The sequence below is a fragment of the Lepidochelys kempii genome, chromosome 8 (assembly GCF_965140285.1).
Source record: "Lepidochelys kempii isolate rLepKem1 chromosome 8, rLepKem1.hap1, whole genome shotgun sequence".
In the NCBI taxonomy this organism is placed as follows: Eukaryota; Metazoa; Chordata; order Testudines; family Cheloniidae; genus Lepidochelys; species Lepidochelys kempii.
The window spans coordinates 35183091-35206815 of NC_136387.1; the positions used below are offsets into that span (position 1 = coordinate 35183091).

General features: G+C 49.5%; 1 protein-coding gene across 3 annotated transcripts; it reads right to left on the bottom strand.

The window, feature by feature from the left end:
• Positions 1–815: 815 nt before the first annotated feature.
• On the bottom strand, positions 816–23665 carry SLC23A1 (solute carrier family 23 member 1). Of its 3 annotated transcripts, none has more exons than XM_073356020.1 (15): positions 23557–23665; positions 21463–21552; positions 17725–17826; positions 16912–17069; positions 16683–16771; positions 15440–15507; positions 13368–13549; positions 11474–11594; positions 10621–10777; positions 9572–9719; positions 8296–8401; positions 6054–6183; positions 4796–4939; positions 3988–4083; positions 816–2714 (listed from the first exon to the last, which is right to left on the bottom strand). In XM_073356020.1, the coding sequence occupies exons 1-15, from the start codon at positions 23590–23592 to the stop codon at positions 2470–2472; spliced, it is 1872 nt and encodes a 623-aa protein (XP_073212121.1). In that variant the 5' UTR covers positions 23593–23665; the 3' UTR covers positions 816–2469. The 3 variants fall into 3 exon arrangements, with proteins under 3 accessions (XP_073212121.1, XP_073212120.1, XP_073212122.1); XM_073356019.1 differs by having other exon boundaries at positions 17725–17898; XM_073356021.1 differs by lacking the exons at positions 13368–13549; positions 15440–15507; positions 16683–16771 and having other exon boundaries at positions 17725–17898.
• Between the last annotated feature and the right edge of the window lie 60 nt (positions 23666–23725).

A 23725-nucleotide genomic window follows, 5' to 3' on the forward strand; every position in this document is an offset into this window, starting at 1 on the left:
TGGAGATTAGGGGGGAAAATAAGATGAATTTGACAATCTAGTATAAATCCACACTATTGGAGGCCATGCTCACTTTCAAGATATTTACAGATTCTACCAAACTAGACCAACTAACCTCAAACTGCACCCACTGGCCTCTCCAACATCTTATGACATCTGTCTCCATTTACTAGCCCTGTCCCCTCCTAAATCATTCCCCTTTCTAATACATGTCTCGTCAGGTCTGTAGCTGACTTCTTAAGGGAAGCAACAAAAACCTTGATCTCATCACTTCCTTTCTTACATTTCCTTTGAAGAATAGTGCTTAGAGCCTAATATCAGTATCAAATGTTAGGTGAACATGAAATGTGTCAAGTTAAAAAAAAAAAAAAAAAAAAAAAATGCCACACTACTAGGGTTCTTCTCCCCCCCCCCCCCCGCCCACCTGCAGCTGGGGAGTAGGGTGAATTTCACCCCAGAAGAGTGCTCCTGCATTGCCAACACCATTTCCTCCTCCAGCTTTAGTTGTCTTTGAAAGGGTCTCCAAACTCTCGGTGAGTCGACTTGATTAAATTCTGAGATGTGATGCTATGGAGGCATGTGGCTGCTAAATGCTTTCACTTGCATACAGAAAAGGAGGACTTGTGGCACCTTAGAGACTAACCAATTTATTTGAGCATAAGCTTTCGTGAGCTACAGCTCACTTCAACACAGCTGTTACTCTGAAACCTGTCCCTTGCATACACTATATGTAGGAGCCTGCTAGTGGTAGAGTAGTAATGCAACCAAGAATCTTTAAAATGACTTAGACAGCAGAAAAGAGCTAACAAAGCATGTGTAGTATGAGAAGTTTATTAATGATATTCAAAGTGGCAGTGGGTGTTCTCTGGGAGCGTTGCTAGTCAGTCACATAGAAGCCCTCCCCTTCTAGATCCTATCACTTATCAGCAAGGGAGCTCAGGCACACTTGCATATCCAGTCACAAGCTGCATTTTGGTGTTAATAGGGCAATTCATCAGGGTCCAGGGAGGGATCACCTTTGCATTAAACATATCCATATTCAGTCTAGTCAAGCTGCAGTGCTTGTGCATTCCATTTCCTAGGGAGATGCGTTCACAGGTATGACTTGGTGTAGTGGTTTCTTGCAGAAGTTTCCTACTAGGCAATTCTGGAAAGTGACTGGGCACAATATCTGATCCTGTGTTCAGAGTCAATTTCTCATGTTTACTTCTCTTAGCCCTGCAGAGCCAAGGCAGCTCAGAAAATGAGCTTGTCTGTTCATCCTTGGACATAATTAAGTTATTTAAGATCTAATTATACTTATGCAAACTATTGAAAGTTAGGTAGTTGCTCAGCTGTTATTGGTGCAGCATTTGTCTAGCAGAACTTTCTTCATAAGGTGGAAAAACGCTGCTTTACTCTGGTCATGAACTGCTGCGTATGGAGGTCATTGCTACATTGATGCTATCCATCAGAGCCTGTGCTAGCAAAAGGTTCTGAATCTCAGCCCATTGGATCAGGGATTCAGGTAGGTGTTAATGGGCCTCCATGCATGACAGATCAAGAATTCTAACACCTGCCTGGCAAAAATCTTAACTATTAATTGTCCATTAAATAGCAGTGTGGCAAAGGCCAAGGTAGTTTACGCTCAATGTAACAGGCAATAAGAAAGATGGTCGGTGTAGCAGAGCTATCCAACATAAACTTTTCCAGGGTTACGCTGCAGGACTAGTTAGGCAAATATAAGGGGCAGTTCTCTCCACTGTCAATGAAAACAGAAACAAATGATTTGGAATATTAATGTATTGAATACATTATCCCCAAAAAAACATCATAGTCTCCATATTAAGTGTGCCATAGTGGCCATGCTGAGCCAGAATTAATCCCTGGTATAAGTCTGCTGAAGCTTATTGAGTTACACCAGAAATTAATTTAGCCCAGAGTGTCCAGATAGCAGTTTATTACACAGGATGACCAGCTGAGCTGTGTAAAACTTGAGCTAGTTTTGCCTAGATTCATAAACATTCTAGTGAATCTGAGCCAAGTTTTGAACAAATCTTAAACCAGTTTGGGGTTAGAATTGGAAACTATGCAAAAGTTGTTTTGAAGTCAGTCCAGCCACAACTTTGCTGTTTTGGCTGAGCTGGTTTGGGGTTTGTTAGGATGACACACACTAGTCATATGTATAATACTGAAGGCTTCTGCGATCTCAAGAGTAAGCAGGCCACAACTGTCTCAGATGCTTAGACCGAGTGTACAGTACAGCGTAAAGATGACTCAAACTAGGGTGTGTTGCCCTTTGTAGACTCCACAGGGACATGAATCAAAACTATGCGGGAACCCCTTTGAACTGATCCCCTTGTTCTCCCCTCTTCAGTTTGACACTGCTCTCTGCCCTGGCCTTCCTTCAGTAACCTACGAACTAGAACTGTGGTACATTGTACCTAACTGGCACTGAACAACTTGTGCTTGTCACATTACAGGAGTCTTTCAGACCTTAGTACATATGAACAGGTTGTCTGTGTTCTCTTGTACATTTTCCATTGTGTCACAATTCCTTTTCCTTGAATGAAATCCCTTGAAAACAGGGCATACTGGCACATACGTGAACCACTGGATCCTTTTTACCACACTCATTCCAAATGGAAAATCGTAGCTTTTCAAATTTGCAGCTGTGGTTCTGTCTGCATGTGCTCCAGCCTTCCACTGAACCAGCCCACGCTCCTCCTGTGTCCCTGGGGAGAGTGAGAGATCCTGAGTGTAAGGACAGCAAAATAACTAAATAGCTTATTCATTCAAAGTAACCTTCACTGGATGTGGTTCTAGTTCTGCACAAAAAGTGGTCCGGAGAAAGGATTGTTCCACAGCAGCTCAGACCATGGACTAGGCTGGTATCCTGCCTTCTGAAATGGCCAGGGCCTGATGCTTCCAAAAAGACAGAAAAATGCACCTGGCCAGTTATTCAATGCTTTATTGGGGGGGGGACGGGACACCCCTATCTTTTATACCTGAAAGCATAAGATTGCATTACCTCTCTATCAGGGGACGGGAGATGCAGTTAAAATGATCCTGAGTTCCAGTGAGACCTCTGCATACAGGAAACATGGCAGGATCAAGCTTGTAGTGCTACCTATCTTGCTAGTGTTTGTAAAATTATCCCACCCTTTTTAAAAACAAACTCTGCCATTGTGTTTGAGTCAGTGTTTTTCTGCAGCAGTGAGTTCCACGGGTTGAGTATGTGCTACATAAAATATGTCCTCATAGTTTAACTTCACTGAGTGACCCTTTGTTGTCAGGGAATGAGATGGGATATACAGGAAGGACTGACCAGTTTTACCCATCATTATATGGAATTAATTACTCAATAGATTCCTCTCTCAAAGCTTTTATTTTCCTATTATTTAGCACTTGGCGGACCCAATCAAGACAGGGCCCTACTGTGCTGGGCCAGTGATACTCAGACTGAGGCTCATGAGTCACCAGTGGCTCTTTAATGTGTCTCCTGCCTGTGATTTAATTAATAACCGATCTATGTTACACTGTGATTTAATTAATAACCGATCTATGTTATTAACCAATCAAGATGCTTTTACTATGTTATTAACCAATTGTTGAATACTTGGTGAGTCATTTTGCTGTGAGCATTATATATATATATATAACTAGTAAATGAAACAATGAATTCACACAACTGTGGCTCTTTTGCGTAACATTGATCACTGATTTGGCTCTTGAACCACTGAGGTCTGAGTATCACTGTTCTAACTCTATTCAAAGAAAGAGTCTCTTATCGCATACAAATCCTGCTCTACCTCCAGCTACAACCCTGAATCACTGATTCTGCCAGAAGACAGTTCTCTGACAGCAATTAATATAGCTCAGCTTCTCCAGCCAGGACTGAAATCATAACTAAAACAGTATACAACCAGACATGCACAAAGTGAGTCAAGCCGCTGACAGCACCAGTGCATTATAAGGCCTTGTTGTGAAAGCTTGCAATGGCTGTACCTGGAATGGTGTTGTCCAATATGAAGGCAATGCCACCCCCAACAAACATTTCCGTTGTTAACAGCACTGTTAATATTTGGTCGACTTCAGGAACACCTACAAAACATGCAGAATGTTACACCAATTAACACGGAGCACAAGGTTAGATGCTACTATCTTCTGTCTGAAAAAGAAAAATAAGACTAGAGTGTGTGTATTTAAGGAGGACTGGCTGTTTTCTACCAATAAACACCAGTGATGCCATGCAATCAATAACTTTATGATTATGACGAAGGTATTTGTGGGCCCAGATTAGATTAAATTGATATTCCAAGACATCTGTTTTATCTACCTGCCTTCCCTTGTAACTCTGCTTATATGAGTATCTCAGGCCCACTGACTCAGTGTATGTGTTATCTCGTATCCCCTTGTCCATTTTGTTTTATTAGAGTTCCTAAAAATCTAGTTTACAAAGCACACTTCTATGTTGAAATGCTGAGAGTAGCTATAGGCACATATCAAAAGGGAGAAGAGACCAACAGCTGCAAACAAAAGCAAGCTAACTAGGGTTTAGATCTCATTTGGAGCATGACAAACGCCCTAAAGCCCCCCACATTCCTATGGAAGCTACATAAAATTCCTAATGTCATTCCATCATAATTAAGAATTGCAATATTGATAATCATTTATATCACGCATTAGCATAGTGCCCAAGAGACCCACATTCCTATCTTACTAGACGCCGAGAGTTCAGTAGAGTCCTCCATTCACTGCAGTACTAAGAGGGGATATAAAGCATGTTTTGAGGCTTTCATTCAGAGAGGCATACCTGTGTTAATGGCATTGGGGCGTGAATCCAAGTAGTTTGGCAACGTCAGCCCAAAAAACATTGCGAATCCCAGAATGAAAAGATTGCGGGATGAGTTCATATCAACGAACTGCAGGTTGGAAAGGCCAACAGCTGTGATCATTCCTGCAAATGTGCAAACAGAGAAAACGCAGCCTTGTTACAGACACAAAGGGTCTATGTGCATTCGGGACAAGGCAGAGGTGGCCACTTGCTGAGTCATTGGGACTGAGAGGCAAAAAATTAGGTACCACTAAAGCCATCTCTATTCTGAAAGTTGCACCAGTTTAACTAAGGGTATGTCTAATGGTAGAGAGACTATACTGGCATAGTTACATCGCCGTAACTATGCTGGCATTAACCCATCGCGTAGACACAGCCTACATTGACAGAAGGGGTTGCTTCTGTCGACATAGCTGCGTCTACACGGGGGTTAGGCTGACACAGCTATGTCAATAAAGGGTGTGATTTTTTTCAGACCTCTGACTGTGCTATGTTGACTTAACTTTGAAGTGTCGATCAAGCCTGAAAGAGCAATCTGAATCTGATAAAATCAGACTGGTGCAAACACCTGTGTGGACGCTCTTAATTTGATTTAAATCTGGTTTATATCAATTTAGCTTAAATTGATTCATTACCAAGTTAAGCTAAATCAATATAAACCAGCCTGAAATTGAATTAACTGCGGTCACACTGTATTCTGCACCAGTTTAATTTAATCACTTCTGAAACCAATTTAAAGTTACACTGATTTGACTTTAAATATGGACAAGGCCTAAGGCTGCTATAATGCATTGGCAGCCCCACCACTTAGGGTCAAGAGACAAAAGTATAGCTCGCACTAATGATAGTCTCTTAGGTTTGGAGGAAAACTTGAACCCTAGAATACAGGCAGTAGCAGTGCATCGCACTGCTACCCTCCCTATCCCCAGTGATGCTATGGAGCTGCAGTTCTTTTGCATCTTTGAGATTGTTCCCTGTAACTGATTCTGAAAGGAAAGCAAGCAGTTTAAGTGGAGAGCTTCAAAGCCAATGTTGATGGGCACTGGGCAGCCAACTCTCTTAGGCAGCGTTGCAAATCTCAGCCTGGCGCAAGCTCTGTAAGTCACCTTCAGGCAAATCAAATTTAAATGAATATATTAGGAAACAATTGGTAGGAAAGAGCACGGCAATTTAATGTTAATTTTGCCTTGACACCCTGCTGATTACATTTATAAACATATCTTTATAGGTACGTTACCGAATAATGTACAGAACATCCCTCCGAGGATAGGGTCAGGGAGTGAGGCAAACAGAGCCGTGAACTTGCCGATGGTTCCCAAAACAAGCATGATCCCAGCTCCATATTGCACCACTCTTCTGCTTCCCACCTGTAGAGGAAAACAGCAGCAAGGTGAAGCAAATTGGCTAGAGTCATTCCAGGCTTAATAATACATAGCTATTATACAGCTCTGTTCACCCAGAGATCTCAAAGCACTTCCCAAAGGAGGTAAGTATTATTATGGTGGGAGACACCAGATGCCTCTGGGTAGGGTACATCTACACAGTTTCAGAGCCCAAGCTCCAGACTGAGTGGGAATGTCTACATGGCTGTTTTTAGCACTGTAGTGGGAGCACTGCAAGCCTGAGACTATAGACCCAGGCTCTGAGACTCGCACCTGCGGGGCTTTTTGCTGTGTAGACATACCCAGAGTTTTACCAGGTCCTTTTCTTAGCACTCAAACAAGGGCACAGTCTGTGAAGACCTGCTGTGTTGTTGCTAGGTTTGTGATACAGTTCCTTTTGCAAGCAGGACAGGAGTTGCTCGTTGCCTTACTCTCTCTAACATATGGGAATTTTTGCAGCAGCGGGGTTGCTCTCTGAGAGCCCTGAACGTGGTTTTTCTGGGTGCTGTCTGTGACTTCCTCTGCTCAAGGACTGAGTGACACAGTCTAAACAAATACACGGCACTGACAATATACCCAGACTCTGGCACTGATTTCTGGGTGACAGTGGGATGGGGAAACTGAGATACAGTGAGATTTGTGCAAGCTCATGCAGTGGCTGAGACCCCAGGCCTCCTCACTCCCTGCTCAGTGCACCAAGCTGCATCAGACTTTAGAAATTAAAGAGGGGAGGGATGTTCTGTTTCATGGGGAGAAACTGGTGAGCCAGAGCTTTCGCTATGGGCTAAGCACTATTAGTTAGTCTCAGTGGTGCATGCTCTACCCTGCACTGGGTAAGAAACACCAGCAAGTTTGAGCCCTTCTACAGCATCTTCCCTCCAATCTTAGCCCTGCCACGCTCCTGGGCAAGGCACTTTGGGTACATCTACACTGTAATTCAAACCTCACAGCTGGCCCGGGCCAGCTGACTCGTGCTCGCTGCCGTGGGGCTGTTTCATTGCACTGTTGATTTTTGGCCTTGGGCTGCAGTCCAAGCTCTGGGATCCACCCCCCACACACACACACCTCGCAGTGGGGTTGTGAGGTTAAATGCAGGGAGTGGGAGGCACTCAGACACAAGAGGGGGCAGAGAAGCACCATAGATAGCTAGAATTACTGACAGGTGGCCAGGGACAGAAAGCGAACTCTGATTGCAAGGCAAGAGGAACCAGGCAGGTCCAAGGACTCAGGGTCCGAAGAGGCTGCCCTCTCCTTGCCACAGCAGTGTCGTAGAGGGGCTATTGCAGACACGCCTTATATAAACACAGTGACCAGGAAGGGCCTCAGGGCCAGCATCAGAAACTAGATAGACCCTGTACTGACCTGGGACTCAGGCCCAGATGGAGTGTGAATCCGAGAATGGAGGTTTGGCTGCTGAGAACGCTCTGCCACCTGCCCCAGACCCAGCAAATTGCGGCTACCAACTTTCAGCTGAGCGGAGCTGCCAGGCCAGTGCACTATGAGCGAGAATAGGCCAGAGTTTCTGCTCCTTCGGTTCTACACTGGGCGCACAAAATGGCATTAAGCCACCACAGCATCTTCCTAATTCAGTGTTATGCTGGGCTCTGGGTGCAATTTAGAGCAGCCCTAGTACTGCTCTAAGTTGTGTCAGCTTCCATGTGCTGTTCTGCCTCTTCCTGATCTCTTGCTTCCCCAGTCCATCACCTACACCAGGGGCTTGGAGAGAGCTATTATGCCAGCTCTGTGCTGGCTGTAGAACCCCCACCAGCCTCAAGAGCAGAGTATCGCACGGGCCGTTTAAGCCCTCTTTATGGCTTAGGAATAGCATCATAGAGGGGCTACTTCCTAAGGAAAAAACCTGGGCCATGGTGTTTATGGATCCATGAAGGGTTTTATAGCCTGAACCCTGCACCCTCTGTTGCACCCACAAAATAACCAGGATGCCAGTGGAAGATGCTGATATTCTCTGCAGCCCAGGTGAGAGGCAGGGAGCTGTGCTGGGCACCAGCTGATCTGTCCAGGTGCCGAGAGCTTTGCAGCGATCCCTCCTGACTCAGCACAGAGGGAAGGTGTTCAAAGAAGCTCACTGGCTGGTACCTTTGTGATGCCCAAGACGCCGATGTTGGGGCTCGAGGATGTGGAGCCGTTGCCCGTTCCCAGCAGCCCAGCTATGATACAGGAGATCCCCTCTGTAAAAATGCCTCTGTAAACAGACAAGCCAATCCAAGAGATTTCATAAGAACATAAGAATGGCCATACTGGGTCAGACCAAAGATCCATCTAACCGAGTATCCTGTCTTCCGACAGTGGCCACTGCCAGGTGCCCCAGAGGGAATGAACAGAACAGGTATCATCAAGTGATCCATCCCCGGTCGCCCACTCCCAGCTTCTGGCAAACAGAGACTAGGGATACCATCCCTGCCCATCCTGGCTAATAGCCACTGATGGACCTATCCTCCATGAATTTATCTAGTTCTTTTTTGAACCCTGTTATAGTCTTGGCCTTCACAACATCCTCTGGCAGACAGTTCCACAGGTTGACTGCGTTGTGTGAAGAAATACTTCCTTTTGTGTGTTTTAAATCTGCTGCCTATTAATTTCATTTGGTGAAATTTCATTTCCCATCACATCGGCAGCTCTGAGGGCAGTATTTGGAGAGGCAGGGATGCATGAGGGCACTTAGGGGCAGATTGCATGTGGCAGACACAGCCTCCACTGGAGGGGGTGCAGACGGGGCAGGGCTGTGGTGGGAGAATTTCCAGCCAGTGGCTTCTGCTCCCATGTGATGGGAAAGGGTGCGGCACACATAGCCTGCCACGAGTGGCTAGCAATTCCCCTGCGATGGGGAATAGCGCCATGGATGGGGCATGCCCCAGCCTCGTTGTAACCGTCCCTGGCACAAAGCATGGGCGAGGTTCACACTCACGCACGGGACACTTGCACAGCATGTTGCATGTTCTAAATGCTCGACAAACATGGGGGGTGGGGAGCATTGTCCCAGTTACCACCTGGGGAGGCCGAGCTCAGCCAGGTTACGGGTGCCAAACAGAAGCCTGTTACGGTTGTCAAATTTGGGTGCCAAAGGGTAGCACCAACAGCCATGTTTTGGCACCTACATTTCCAAGGTGCTGAAACTGCAGCTCCAGCTGACCTCATGGGAGCTTCAGGTGCATAGCCCCTTAGAAAGTCAGGCCAAAGTTACTGAGGGGGCCAAACACTGGGCATTTGAAAACTTGGCTAGCCTAGAACTCAGGTGTCCTGGCTCCCACCCACTGCTGCCCAGTAGGAATCGTCCTGCTGTGGTGCAAATCCCAGGTCTCCCACACAAACCCATGTGTGATTTAGAGAGAGGGGTGAGCTGCTTGTACCGTACCTATTGATAGCGTGGATGGGTGGCGCTGGAGCCCCTGCCAGCCTGGCGCAGGCGTAGTAATCCCCGATGGACTCGATAATGCCAGCCAGGGTAGCGCTGAACATCCCTAACACAGCTGCTGCCGTCACGGTGGGCAAGCCCCACTGACCTGCATCGGGGAAAGCAGAGCAAGGGATGAGCTAGCCCGGGCATCCCAAGCCCTGAACATGGCCATGCCCGCTCAGGAGCCGCACTAGCTCAATAGCATGGGTTCCGGACCACGCCCTGCCCAGCTCAGAGGACCAGACAGGGTGTGCTGGCAAAGGCTGCCCAGCCCATTATCCTTCTGACAAAGCCCACCATGGACTTGTGCTTGGCACAGGTGACCCGGGCAGCCCAAACCCAGCTGTGGGGCAGTGGGGGTGGGAAAAGCTGCAAGCCCCTAGAGCCCTCCCCAAACACACACACTCTGGAGATAAGCTTCTGCTGCTGCAGGTTGCTACTTGAGAACCGCCCAGCCTTCTTCTCTGCTACGGTGGTGTTGCCAGCCACGGGGGCAGTGCCTGTGCAGGAGGATGCCAGCTTAGGCCACACCCAGCCAGCCTTAGCGTCTCTCCTCTGTTCCTGGGCCACCCACTCAGCTGTGGGCACTACCAATGGCCTCCTCTCCCTGTGAATCAGTACGGACCCCAGTGGCTCAGCATGGTGCTGTGCACCAGGGGAGGTGATAGAGGGTGAGCTTTTCCTGACAGCAGCTTCTGCTGAGTATCTGATTAGGGGAAAGGGTAATTTCACTCCCCCAGTCTGAGCTCCAGCATGGGGAGCAGAGCGAGGGGGGAAAATCCTGAGGATCAGTGGAAGATACTGAGCAGGGGCAAGGTGCCCCAGCTCCTTGCCTTGCCTGGGGAAGTGTGCAAAAGTGTCCTGCAAGCTGGGCTGGTATGTGCACCAATGGTAGGCAAACCCGACTTGTGCACTGCACGGAAACGTGCATACACTTCTGCACACACTTTCCCTGATCCCTTGTGATTGGGCAGAGCCAGTCACGAGAGAATCTCACGTTCACTCACAAGGATATGGTAGGCGGAACCAGGGTGCAGTTGACATGATTTTCCCCCTGGCGTCTGTCCTGGCCTTGTAGCCATATGCCTCAGCATCGCGTGGGAAAACGTCCGTCAATGTTAAAATATAGCACAACAGCCACACCATCATGATGGCCAGGATGATCTGGGGATGAAAAACAGAGACCCATGTAACATAATTGTCCAGGCGCACGGAGCAGCAACACCCCGGAAGCCAGATGGGAGAACTGCTCCAAATACAGCAAGAATTGCCCACCATGGAATCAAAACCCGCAACCTGTGCCAACAACTCCAGGACCTCTATGGTTTCACAGAGATCCCTGTGCTATGGGACTGCTGACACCAGCACGGCAACAGCAGGGCTTGAAATTAGCACATCTAACCCCACAATTCAGCCCCCGGTGAAGAAGCTCTCTCAGCCCCTGGCTGTAGCAGGACCCTGCTACACAGTGGAATAGTACCCAGTCCATACTCTAGAGGGCAGTGATGACTCCAGCACCCACACCCATCCAAGACAGTATTTTGAGGTCTGGAAAATTTCAGTTAACTCCAGTCTTTCCCCTGTTTATTTCACATTTGCAAGTATTTCGCTTTCCTGGATTATGGCCAGCACGGTTAGTGCGAAAATGCCACAGCCACGGCCACGCTTTCTGGCTTTCCAGCCCAGCTGTAAGTGCTAGTGATTGTTAGCCCGACACCACAGCCCCAGCAGCATTAGATCGTTCATAGACATTTCTGTCACAGGCCTGAGACCCCCCTCGTATGTATCTGACCCAGACCGTTGAGCTGTGGGAGGTTTCACCTGTCACTGATAATTAGCAGAGGACGGGACTGTCCATACCGGGAACATTTTGAAGATCTGTAGCCTGAACACAATACAGCCTTTCCCCCATTTGTACCCAGGCAGCCGAAAGGTCGCATTTCGCAGGTACTGGGCAAATAAAACAATCAGAAAAATGGATCTATTGAAAAGAAAAAAAGAGTCAGTAGGACATCCCTAGGAAATGCAGAAGGGGAACTCCCTGAGGGCCGAATTGCACCATTGTCCAGAGATAGTACGCTCTCTGGGCAAGGGCCCATCTTTTTGTTCTGCATTTATAAAGCACGTAATGCAACGGGATCGTGGTCCATGACTGGCGCTCCTGGGCACTACCATAAATAATATAACAATAGTGTATTTGAACCCAAATGCTTTTAAACAGTTACGGGCCAGTCCATGCAAGCCAGTGTCCATTAGGCTATGCAGAAATGGGAAGGAGAACAGATCTGGAGTATGAGAAGAATACACAATCCATGCTGGTGTGGCAAACATGCCTGTGGGTGCCAGTGGCCAATTTCCTCATTCATCATTTTGTGTCTGCTAAGTTCAGAGTTGCTGTTGTTTTCTGAGAACGTGTCACAAGTAAATGGTGAAAGATAATCCCGATGAGGTGTTTGCCTTACATATGTTTAGTTGACTGGAGTAAGCTAATCCACTGTTCACTAGCTGGGCTACAACAGCAGGATGTATTGGGTGCTGAGTGGAGCTGCTCAGGAATTTTCTGTCAGAATGTTTTTTTCCTGCAGTGGCTGCAAAATCAAGATTTTTCCAAGGGAAAATTTCAATTTTACGGAATTTTTTTGGTTTTCTACTTGGAAAATCAAATAAAAATGTTTTGCTTTGGGTCAGGTCCAGCTGAATCAAAACATTTTGGTTTGTCAAACTGAATCAAATGTTTTGTTCTGGGACAGTTTGACGTTAACCTGTGTTTGTCTGAGTTGTGGTAGGGCCTCAAGGGAGTTGTAATTTGGGTGCCTTGTGCCCCCATTTTCTTCTATTGGCCAGACTCCCTGACTGGACTGCATCTCCCATAATGCATCACAGTTTCCCTTCATGCTGAACTGCCGCAGTGCATCTTGAGAGTCCCATGCCCCTGTTGCATTATGGGAGGTGTAGTCTGGCTAGGGAGGCTGGGAGGTGTAGTCTGGCCCATAGAGGTGAATGGCGGCATGAGGCATCTGAAGTACAACTCCCATGAGGTACTGGTACAGCTCAGGCACACACAGCTTAATGTAGAACTGAGCTGAAATATTTTGACATTTCCAAATAGAAATTTTTCCAAACTTTTTGCTCCACAACGAAAATTCAATTTTTCAGAACATTCTGCTCTGCCAAAAATTTTGATATTTCAATGTTTCATCCTAATTTGGGACAAAAGCACAGGTTGAACTTTCATGGTATTTTCAGTCAGCTCTGATATGGTGGTGGTTGGTGCCCTATATGCTTCTAGGATAGACAGACACACAGACAGATCAGTTATCAGACAGATTTTAAACCTTGCATCCTATTGAAAACTCAGCAAAGCAATGACTAATGTCATCTATTCTTCCCCTCTCAACCTTTGCCCCCCTTTTTGGCTCGAATACTCATTATCAAGTGATCTTGATTATGAAAAACCAATTGCTGTAAGTTACATGGAGCAGCACTGCACGTTTTCCATATGAAATGTGCAAATGTAGGCAAAACTCCCATTGGCTTCAATAAGAGCAGGATCGGGTCTATAGGGCAAACCCCACTGCAATCAGCAAATGTGTCTGAGGATGGAATTTAATCCTGAGCTGGGGGTAACTTGGAGCTTAAGGGCCAGATTTTTCCTCCAGATATGCATACCCATGAGGGTGTGACACTAAGTACTAGCAGCATGTCACTCTGTGAGCCCTGTGGCTGGTCTCTGTATGATAAGCGAGGCGCGTACAGTGCTGCAATGCCCCAGTGAGATCCTGCACGATCCCCCGCAGCTTGGAAGACTGACAGTCCTATCAGGGAGACAGTGGGAGTGACGGTGAGAGGTCCAATGTAGCTGAGCAGCGCTCCTGGCAGCCCCACAAGCCCGATCACCACTTCCACCAGGCTGGACACGATGATCGCCCCTTGGATCTATGGCGCAAAAGGGGGGAAAAAGCATGTGAGGTGTGGAGATGTGGTCAGCTAAGAGCTGTCACATGCTGCCAAGTTCCTCCGCCTGTGCAGGTGCCAGAGATAGGGGAGAGCCTGGAGGCCGAGTGGCATTGGCATGGCTCTGACCTTGCATGCTGAGCCCAGCCTCCCATCGCTGGGGCTGTGGAGGCAGCACATTCTGCCCCACATGGGCAGGGAGCGTCGTGGCCATCAGCTACAAGGGTTTAGCTGTTGTGCTGGGGAAGGCTTCATCATGGAGGAAGGGGAAGGATTAAAGCATGGAAGAACCTTGGACTGGGATGGTAATGGGAATATCCATCCATCCAGTCACTATATCCATCCATCCATCCATCCATCCGTCCATCCGTCCAGCCCATGCTCTTCACAAGTTAGAGAAGGTTGGGTTGAACAGCATAAGGGGACACACCAGTATCATGCAAGAGCAATTCTAAATGGCTGCATCCTGGTTCAAAGAAGAGCAAATGACTAAAACCACATAAAATGTGTCTTGGGTAAAATGAAGCTGACTAGTGAATAAGCCCGGGAGCCACAGTCAGTCCAGTCGGACGATGTCTGGGAGGCCACAGGCCAGGCCTCTCCTGTTTGCGTGCAGGGCGAGAGCCAGAACTTTTGTAGCCGCTGTAAAGTAAGTCCTCTTGTTTGGTTGAAGATTAAGCCACTGGAGAATAACTGCACTTTACACGTTATAAAACCCAGCAACTCTGAAACTCTCCACCATGGCGCAGGCAGCCCAGCGATGATCTGCATTTTCTGGGTCTTAGCCTACTTCCCAGCAGGAAATGCTATCTGGTGACCACCTTCCGTTGGACTCAGGAATTGCCACAATGGATCAGACCAGGGCTCTATCTAATCCAGGATCCTGCCTCCAGCTGGGGCCAGCACCAGCTTCTCCATCGGAAGCTGCAGGGAGCCCTGCAGTGGGCTGTTAGGGGCTAACTAGCCCCGAGGGAATGATTCCTCCTACCTCTCAATAGTTAGAGGCTGGCTTATGCTCTAGAGCCTGGAAGATTCTGTCCCATTCCAAACTGGGTTTTTTTGCACATTGGAGCTTCCCGGGATGAGGGAGGATGGTGTCATTTAGATATCTCTCCATCTATCAGCATAGACCTTGCTAATAACAATACTTGGCTCTTACATAGCCCTTTCCAGCAGCAGATCTTAAAGCACCACACTATCTTAAAGGTATTTATCGTCCCACACCCTGTGTGGCAGGGCAGCGCTAGTCCCATTGCACAGCTGAGAACGGAGGCAGACAGACTAAGTGACTTGCCCAGTGTCACACAGGAAGTACAGGGCAGAGCAGGGAATTCTGCACAGGTCTCCCACATCCTATCCCAGTGTCCTAACTAATAGGCAATGCTTCCTCTCCATTGTTCTGCACTGAGACAGACACCAGCACCATTCACAGCTATGGTGCTATTGGCATGTCTGAGCACTGACCTGAGATGTGTTTGAAGGTATTTCCCATTGACCAGCCAAGCGCCCCCAGAGTCACCTGGAGGGCCCTCCTGCTTGTGCGCCTTGGCTGGACATGACTGCAGAAGGAGGGGGAAATTGCTGTGGTTTACCAGGGACAGAAGTGGCACCTACACTTTGTACTGGCTGCCTGCACAGGGGTGAATCTCACCCGGGAGCGGAGGCTGCAGTGCTGCTGAACAATCCACGCTCATGCTACCCCACCGACGAGGCCATAAACACCAAGGTGCCTGGCCATAACGCGTCCGAGATGTAAGCAAGCTGGGTATTTGTCTGGGGGGGAGTCTTCTTTCCCGTGTCCTGGTGAGACTCATCCCCAGGGCCCCTGATCCATGTATGCCCCTGGCCATGTAGTCACAGAGCACAGCTTACTTCTCTCATCCTCGGGTGCCACACGTGAGATGTGTTCAGCGGTAACGTCCAATTGCCGTAGATCTCCTCTAAGACGCAAAACGAGGCTGTTAGACACGCGGGGATAACAGCCCTCCAGGCCCTGCCGCCCAGGGCATGATTCACTGCTGCCCTAGCCCTGTTTACACTGGTGCGTCTCCCTTGGAATCTAGAGACCCCGTTGTGCTGGCACCATGTACCCACGGAGCGAGGACCAATCCCTGCCCCAAAGAGCCGACTGGCAAAGGGTACGTCTCCTCTGCAGGTGAAGGTGGGATTGTAACACTGGTAGCAGATCTGGGCGAGCTTTAATCTACCCAGCATGGGCAACAATAGCACTGGAGACGCAGCAGCATGGACCAGCAGCCCAGGTAGGTACCCAGGATCTCTGGTGGGCTGGTCCTGGGGTGGCTTGCCTGTGCCGAAGCCTGCGCCACCACGATCAACATTACCCATGCCAGCTGGATTCAGGCTAACCCTGGCATGCCAAATGGTGCTGCAATCACACCTTCATTTGCTGTGTAGACGTGCCCTCAATAGACCAGTGTGGGAGGGGAAACAGAGGCAGAGAGAGAGAGAGGAAGGGACTGGCTCCAAGTCACCCAGCAGGGAGCTGGGAACAGAGCCGTGGCCTCCTGGGCCGGTGCCCTACCCATTAGACTATACTACCTCTTGATAGCTGTGCTTCAGCCATGACACTCGGCAGGGTGGGACATGACTCGGTGCTGGCCCTGAGCGTTCACTCTTTCGGGTGCTTGGCTGGCTGTTCCTGCTCACAGGACTACATGGGGTACGGCAGGAATTTTCTCCCAGCTCAGATTGGCAGTGACCTTGGGGGGTTGACCTTCCTCTGTGGCGTGGGGGGCAGGTCACTTGCCAAGATCCTCTGGGTATGTCTCACTTAATCAGTTCCCTGCCACTGCAGGGGCCTCGGGCACTGGTGCATCTCAGCCCCCCCTAGTTCGTGCTCATTCTAGTGCTGTCTCCTGTGGGCGTGGTCCCCTTTTGGTTGTTGGGATTAGTGTGCAGGTCCTGGGTCGGGTTGTTGGCCTGATATGCAGGAGGTCAGGCTAGTGGTGGCCCCTTCAGGCTAGTGGAGGTCTGGTGGCCTCTTCTGGCCTTGAGCCCTGTTGTATCCTTACCTGTAAGGGCTGTACTTGGTGGGGCCGTTAAGTGACTCAAGGTCGTTACCGCATGACCTGGTTGTAAACGAAGCTTCAGTTACCTTCTGGGGGACATTTCCATTTCTCCAGGGCCAGGATGGACTTTGCAGGAACCAGAAAGGCGAGTGCGCTTGCTTGAAACAGGGGGAGTCTGCATGAGCAAGAAGGAAAAGCCTCATTTGCAATCACCTACTGCTCTGCCTCACCTTCAAAGCTTCCCGTGCAATGGTTCAACAGGGAGCAACAGCCAGAAGAAAGCGTGGAGAACAATTGCCCTAGAGTGCAACCTACCGGATCCCCAGCGTGGTCTGGATTAGTGTGGTGATCCCGACGCAGGTGAATATGGTGCCGATGAGCTGGCTGACTGTGTATTGGTCCTTTCCCACACACAGGGACTCTGCCAGGAGGAACGGGACAGCGATCGTCCCACTGAAACAGGTCAGGTAGTGCTGGAGCGGGGAAGGGAAAGGAGTCCTTGGTTAAGGCTGTCGGGAGGATCTGATAACCCATCTCCATTCCCAGGGAGAATGAAGTTCGCCTCTGCACAAGGCTGTGGTACACTTAAGTCCCAATGTGCTATGTGTGACTTGTACTGGACTTCTGAATGTCAGGGGTTTGCTCTTGCCACTGCTAATGAGACTTAAACTCAGAGTCACGTATAAGGGCATGTGGTATAGGGAAAACTATATTAAAATTGTACAGCGATCACGTTAAATGTTCAGCACACTGCTCCCATCCCAAGCTAGGGCAGCTCCCCCTGATCGCAGCCACCCTGCTCCGCTCGCTCCCCGCGCCCACCCCACCCTCACCTGCTCCTGCTTGCGGTCTAGAGAGCTCTGTAGGGAAGTGTGTGAGCCACTGTCAGTTTGCACAAGACAATGAGTAATACTTATTTTAGGGAGCAGACTGCTTTTTCTCTCTCTGGTTTTGTTTCTTTGTGTTGGTAAGGGACTGGATTTTAAGACATAAAGTGGTGTTACATTGCACCCTTCCAGAAAGATTAAAAACCACAGAATATCCTAACTTCTCTGTGTGTATGTCATGACCATAACAGCACTGGGAGCAAGAGAGTGGGGCAGAGCCCTCTGCTCTCTCCTTCCTTACCTGAAAGCCAAGCAGGATGCAGAGGTACCATGGGGGCACGTCTTCTATTTTATAGATCATGTCGAATTCTTTCTGCTCCCTCCCTGTGTCTGTGGCTTGGCGCTGGAAATGGAGGAAGGACGATTTCAGCACCAGCAGGGGCAGAAAGCAGAGGCTGGCAGCTAGGCTGAGAAGCTTGACAGAAATCAAATGTGAATAGGTTTCCTTGCTCCCCCATGACTTGGTCTCTGAAGCGATCGCCCCAGTGCAGGGAGACTTGAGACACATCTGCTATGCCCCGGCTGCCTTGGAGTAACATACTCACCCACTCTGTCCTGAGAGCCCTCGGGCCTGCTGAAGGGACACATTGCAGCTGGAGCCCATAGGCGAGCACCTGGCTGGCTCCTCATAGGGAGCCCACACTGGAGCAATAGTGCTGCCCCCAGTGCAGTGTGTCCCCCACTCCATGCCCACAGCAGGGGAGGAAGGGAACTTAGTACCACCCTGCCCCACCTCTCATGCCCACTTCAGACAGTGAAGGGCTAGCAGGGAGACGGGGCTGCATTCTCCAGGGGAATTCTGGCTTGTTCCTGCACAGGGGGGAACAAAGCATTCTGTTCCCTGCCCACTTGTGCACAGCCCCCCTGGGGCCGGCTCCAAACAGGCCCCCGAGGTTCTGGGTGTCACCACTCAGACCCAGAGCTGGTGTCTCCGGTTCCCTGAAGCCTCTGGTTCCACTGCGCTGCTGTTTCCATTAGCCACACGTTCCTAGGGCCAGTGCTCAGAGCAGGCCGGGATTACCCAGCATGCATTGGGTGCACTTGCACAGGGCCCCCGTCTCAAGGGAGCCTCCACCCACAGGAAACAACCCCAATCCAAGCTGGAGTGGTGCAGTAACCCCGTGCGCCAGGTCACAGCACCATGCTCTCCAATCATGACAGGGGAGCTGCCGGGTCAAACCTGAGCAGAGCAGGGCTGGGTGAGGGTGGCTGCGATCAGGGGGAGCTGCCCTAGCTTGGGATGGGAGCAGGGTGCTGAGATGGGGGGAAGAGGGTGCTGGTGGCCAGGAAGGTCCCTCGGGCAGTGGGTGAGGGGCTGGGGGCAAGTGGGCGGATGTTGGGTGAGCAGGATGTAGGTCAGGGCTGCTGGGATGTGTGGGGACTGCCAGGATAAGTGGGCACAGGCAGCTGGAGCAGAGTTCTAGTTTAAGGAAAGTGGTGGGCCCCTTGCCAATTTCCAGAGTGCACAGGGCCCCAAAACTCGGTCAGCTGGGCCTGGCTCTGACCCTGTGTTACCCCACGTGCTACCCGGGAGTTCTACAGCTGTTGGCCCTTTGCCTGCTGTTTCCAAAAGCTCTAGGGTTTCCTGGGCAAAGTGCATGCTTGGCATCTGAATTTCACATGCAAGGGGCAAAGGCCTCTCCGGGGGTGTCTCCTCTCCCGAGGAATGCTGTGCATGAGGATGTGGTACAGAATGGTGCAATCCACAGGGAAGAACTGCTCTCCTCTTATCCCAACAGCTCATTGGTAAGGGCCTTGCTGCTTGAGGTTTTCTGCTTAAGAAGGGAGCTGCCGCTATCCCCAAGCCCCTGCAGCATTCCCTTTTGCTAGTGAGGTCCCGCAGGGATCTGTTCTCAGCCCAACACTATTCACTATCCTTCTCAGAGCTCTGGAAGAAGAAAATTATTCTAGTAAGATGGGCAACGGACACACAAATTGGTGGCAAGATGGACAGGTCACTTATACATCACTTGGTAAGCTGGGCTCATTTGACCAACATGCCTTTTGATACAGCCAAATGCAAGGGACAAAGAACGTGGGTCATGCTTAGGAGGAGGGACAGGATCCTGGAAAGCAGTGATGCTGCAGAGGACTTTGGGGGCAACAGAACTGGAGCTCCCAGTGCGATTCTGTAGCTAAAAGGGTGAACGTGATGCTTGGATGTGTGAGCAGGGCCATATCGAGTAGGAATAAGGAGGTGCTATTACCTCTGCACATGGCCTGGATACTGGGTACAGTTCTGCTGGCCACATGTCAAACAAGATGTGGAGAAATTGGAAAGGGTGCGGAACAGAGCTACAAGAATATGTGGCGTCTGCCAAGCCTGCCTTATAGCGAGAGACTAAAGAAGCTCAGTCTATTTAGTTTGTCCAAGAAAAGAATAAGAGGTAAGTTGATCATGGTCTATAAGTACCTGCATGGGAAGAGATTTCTGACAGCAGAGGGCAGAACAAGGCATAACAAGATCTAGTGGTTGGAAGCTGACACTAGACAAATGCAGACTAGCAACAAGGTGCCAATTTTTCACAGTGAGGGTAATTAACCATTGGCACACTTGATCTAGGGATGTGGTGGATTCTGAATCACTTGATGTCCGTCAGTCAAGACTGGATGTCTTTCTAACTGAGATGCTACAGCTCAGCCAGGAATGATGATCTAGATGTGAGCCTCACTGCCTGGGTTCTCCGGCCTGGGTCATACAGGAGGTCAGACTAGCTGATCAGAATGGTCCCCTCAGGCCTTGGAATCTGTGAATGTACTCCTCTGAAAGCCCAGAAACAGTTGCCAAGACCCAGAAAAAAGATCGTCTGCTACCACCAAGCCTCTGGCTTCACTGCCCAGACCCAGTGCTTTATCCCCAGTCCTCCGGCTAGTGTTACCAGCCCCAGTGATTTTAGACTCTTGCAATTACAGCTGGTCAAAATACCTGTCCGTCCCTCCAAAACATTTCAAATGAAAAATTTCCCTTTGAACTCTTTTGTTCAGTTTTCATAGGAAAATTTCCCAGGGAAAATCAAGTGACTGCTTGGTGTGTCGATTCAGTTTTCAAAAAGCGAAGTTTCTTTAGATGTGAAAGGGTCGTTGTTGTTCCCCTCCTTCCCCTCTCTCCCCCCCTCCCCGTTTTGCCACTGAGTGAAATAGAACACCGCTCACGGGGGTTATTTCCTCCCCTCCCTTTTTTCACTCCATCCCTTTTCAAAACATCCCCGGCTTTGGGAACGTCACTGACCAACAAAAAGAGAAAAAAAAAAGACCTGCTCTAACTCTGCCACACTCCGCAATGGCCCCAATGTTTGTGTTTCAGAGGGGAAGGGATGACTCTCCAGGGAGCTTGGAAAATACCCAGTGAGTCAGTGGGCTACAGGAGGGCTGCTGCAGACACCAATGGCTGCAGAGGAGAAGGCTCTTGCACCAAGCCAGTGGTGAGGTGCTGAGACAGGCCAGCTGCTACCTGAGCAAGGGCGGGGGGCAACAGAGAGACAAGGGGATAGGGTGGAACGAGCCCACAATGAGCTTTAAAGACAAGGAATGTCACTTTTTTAGGGGCAGACTATGACATGCTCAATGCGCCCACAGTGCCCCCTTTCTCTCCTGTGGTAGCTACCTGTACCGCAGCAGGCAGCAAGTGTGGGGCCACTGCCCATCCTTGCACCCAGCTGGGTGAAGAAGGGGTGGCAGGAAGGCAGTGGGTGGAGCCTCGGTGGCATCCCCACAGCATGCTAGCTGAGCCTGCAGTAATGTGCACCGGGTAAAAGGCTGGCACAGATCGCCTCTTGCATGGAGCCAAAGGGGGCAGTTTGTGATTTCTCAAGTCCCAACCTGGTCCTTGGTCTGCCCCTCAGGCAGTGCAGCCATATGCTGCCCCTCGCTCAGAGCTCAGCTGAGCCCCTCACCTAGCAATGGACCCATCCCTCAGCTAAAGCTAGTGGCAAGCTGCAGTTTCAGCTGCCTGGCATCCTAGGCAGAGCGCTGGTCTCACCTTGTCCTCGCTCTCCAGCTCCTTCCCATATGAATTCTCGGTGATGATTTCGGGGGTCCCCTCGTGCCAGGTGGAAGCTGCATTTCCATTCTGCATTTCCCCAAGGGGCATGGAAGACAGAGCAAGTCACTTCTTAGAGAAACTGCTGGTGGAAGCACCATCACCAGGAAAATAAAAGATCGCAGCGCAGAAGAGGCAGTGCGGATTGGAAGGATGCCACTGTCTCCGCCATGCTGGTGGCTGTTGCTAAAAGCAGCTTATCTGTTTTGGGAACCCAGCGAGACGTACCATAGGACTGGAGAGTGAAGAATTGGTCTTTGTTCCCCATGCAAAGAGCAGCCACCACGATCCAGTCTGAGTGGCTTGGATTGATATTACAGGGAGCCAGCAATGTGAGACGAGAAACAAATGGAGCAGCTCAGTGAGAGCACCATGTGTGTGTCTCCTCTGTGACACGCTGCAGCAGCCCTGCTCACACAACGGCTGCTGGCCTTGAAGCTAAGCAGATTAGGCTTTATCTAAGTTGTTCAGCTTTAACTATATGGATCTAACATGTTATCAGAGTGGTATAGTTAAAGTGGTACAATCCCCCAATGTGGAGGCAGCTAAACCAGTATAAATGTGCTTATACCAGTAGAGCAATCCCCATACAGGAAGGGGAATGAGCGATACTGGTATGAAGCACCTTTATACTGGTATAATTGCATCCACTGATACCAGTATGACTATACCAGTGAAAAATCACACCCCCTAACTGTAATAGCTATATCAGTCGGTGTGTAGGCCAGGCGTTAGAAACACAAAGGTACAGTACAGAGAAATCAAATGGCAGTTACATAGCTACATAATATCCCTCCTTAAAATAAGTGAATGGATTTAACAGCATTGTCACCACTTGTGTAGCACATTCAAAGACCTTTATGGAACACTAGTTAAACCTCAGAGCACCCCCAGGAGATAGCAGTGACCTATCACCCCCATTTTACAGATGGGAAATCCAAGGCAGAGAGAGTAAGTGACTTGCTCAAGGTCACCCAGTCCATTGGTGTCTGTGGTGGGATTAGCAGCCAGGAGTTCCTGGGGCTCAGCTCACTCTCCCTTCACTAGTAATGCTGACAGGGTTTGGATCATTGCTATAGAATACACTACTGTTTAATACCCGCCCTGCTCTCCCCTCCCCCGCCCCAGGGAAGCTGGATCTTGAATACATGCTACATTGCATTGTAAAGGAGTCACACCAAATCCTCCACAGTATGGGCCCAATCCTGCAAAGGGCTGAGGCTGCTGTGGGGTGCTCAGTGCACTTCACACCCAGTATCTTCAGTGGCAGCTGCATGCGCTCAGCAGAAAACAGCATCAGTCCCTGTATTACAGTAGCCTGTACAAAATAAAGCCAAGTTCCTTGCAAATTTACCTGACAAAACCCCCAAGATTCCTCAGTTTCTTGGATCCCATTTCTCTGTCTGTGGTCCTTACTCTCTGGGGCCCGGATTCCGGGCTCTCTTCTCTCCTGGGGCCTGACTGACGGGTCTGCCTGACCTCCAGTCCCAGCCTGATTCTTAGAACCTCACAAGCTTTTAGCTGAGTCCGTGAACGCATAGTGGAGCTGCCAGGGCTCCCTGGGCCATGTCGAAGGGGAGAGCTGCCCAGGGTGAGGCAGAGCCAAGGAGGGGAACCAGCAGCGACAAAAGGACATCACTTGAACCTTATTCATTCTGACTATTAAGTCATTGTTTGATGTCAAGTGCTCCATTCCTGAGTGGCACAGCGGAGTCACCCCCCACTGGGGGCCGAGTCGCTTCCACTTCGCTTCTAAGATAGATGGGTATGTTTAATCAGTCAGTCCAAAGGGAAGCGCTTTGTGAAATCTGGCTTCCAAAAATGATCAAATGATAAGTTGCCTTTACCTTCAGACACAAGTCTAAGAAAGAACCTGTGATCGCTGCTCCCCTCCCTTCTAACAACCAACACAGATAGTTTGCCACCCAATTCTCAGATAGTTACCTCAAACACTGGTAAGAAAGGAAATGGATGCATCTGGGGAGAGGGAAGAGGAGGGAGTGAAAATACGGTAATAGCAAACAACATGTTCACCTTGGTTTGAGACAAATCTTCCGAACTGTTCCCCATTCTCCTGCAGAGTGCCACTGGGATTTCCAAGGGGACTTTGTAGAGTGACGCTGTTTTATGGTCCTGGGGAGGACTTTAGTCAATACACCCGACATTGTTCACGGAGTCAATCAATAACCACAGCTATTGGCTG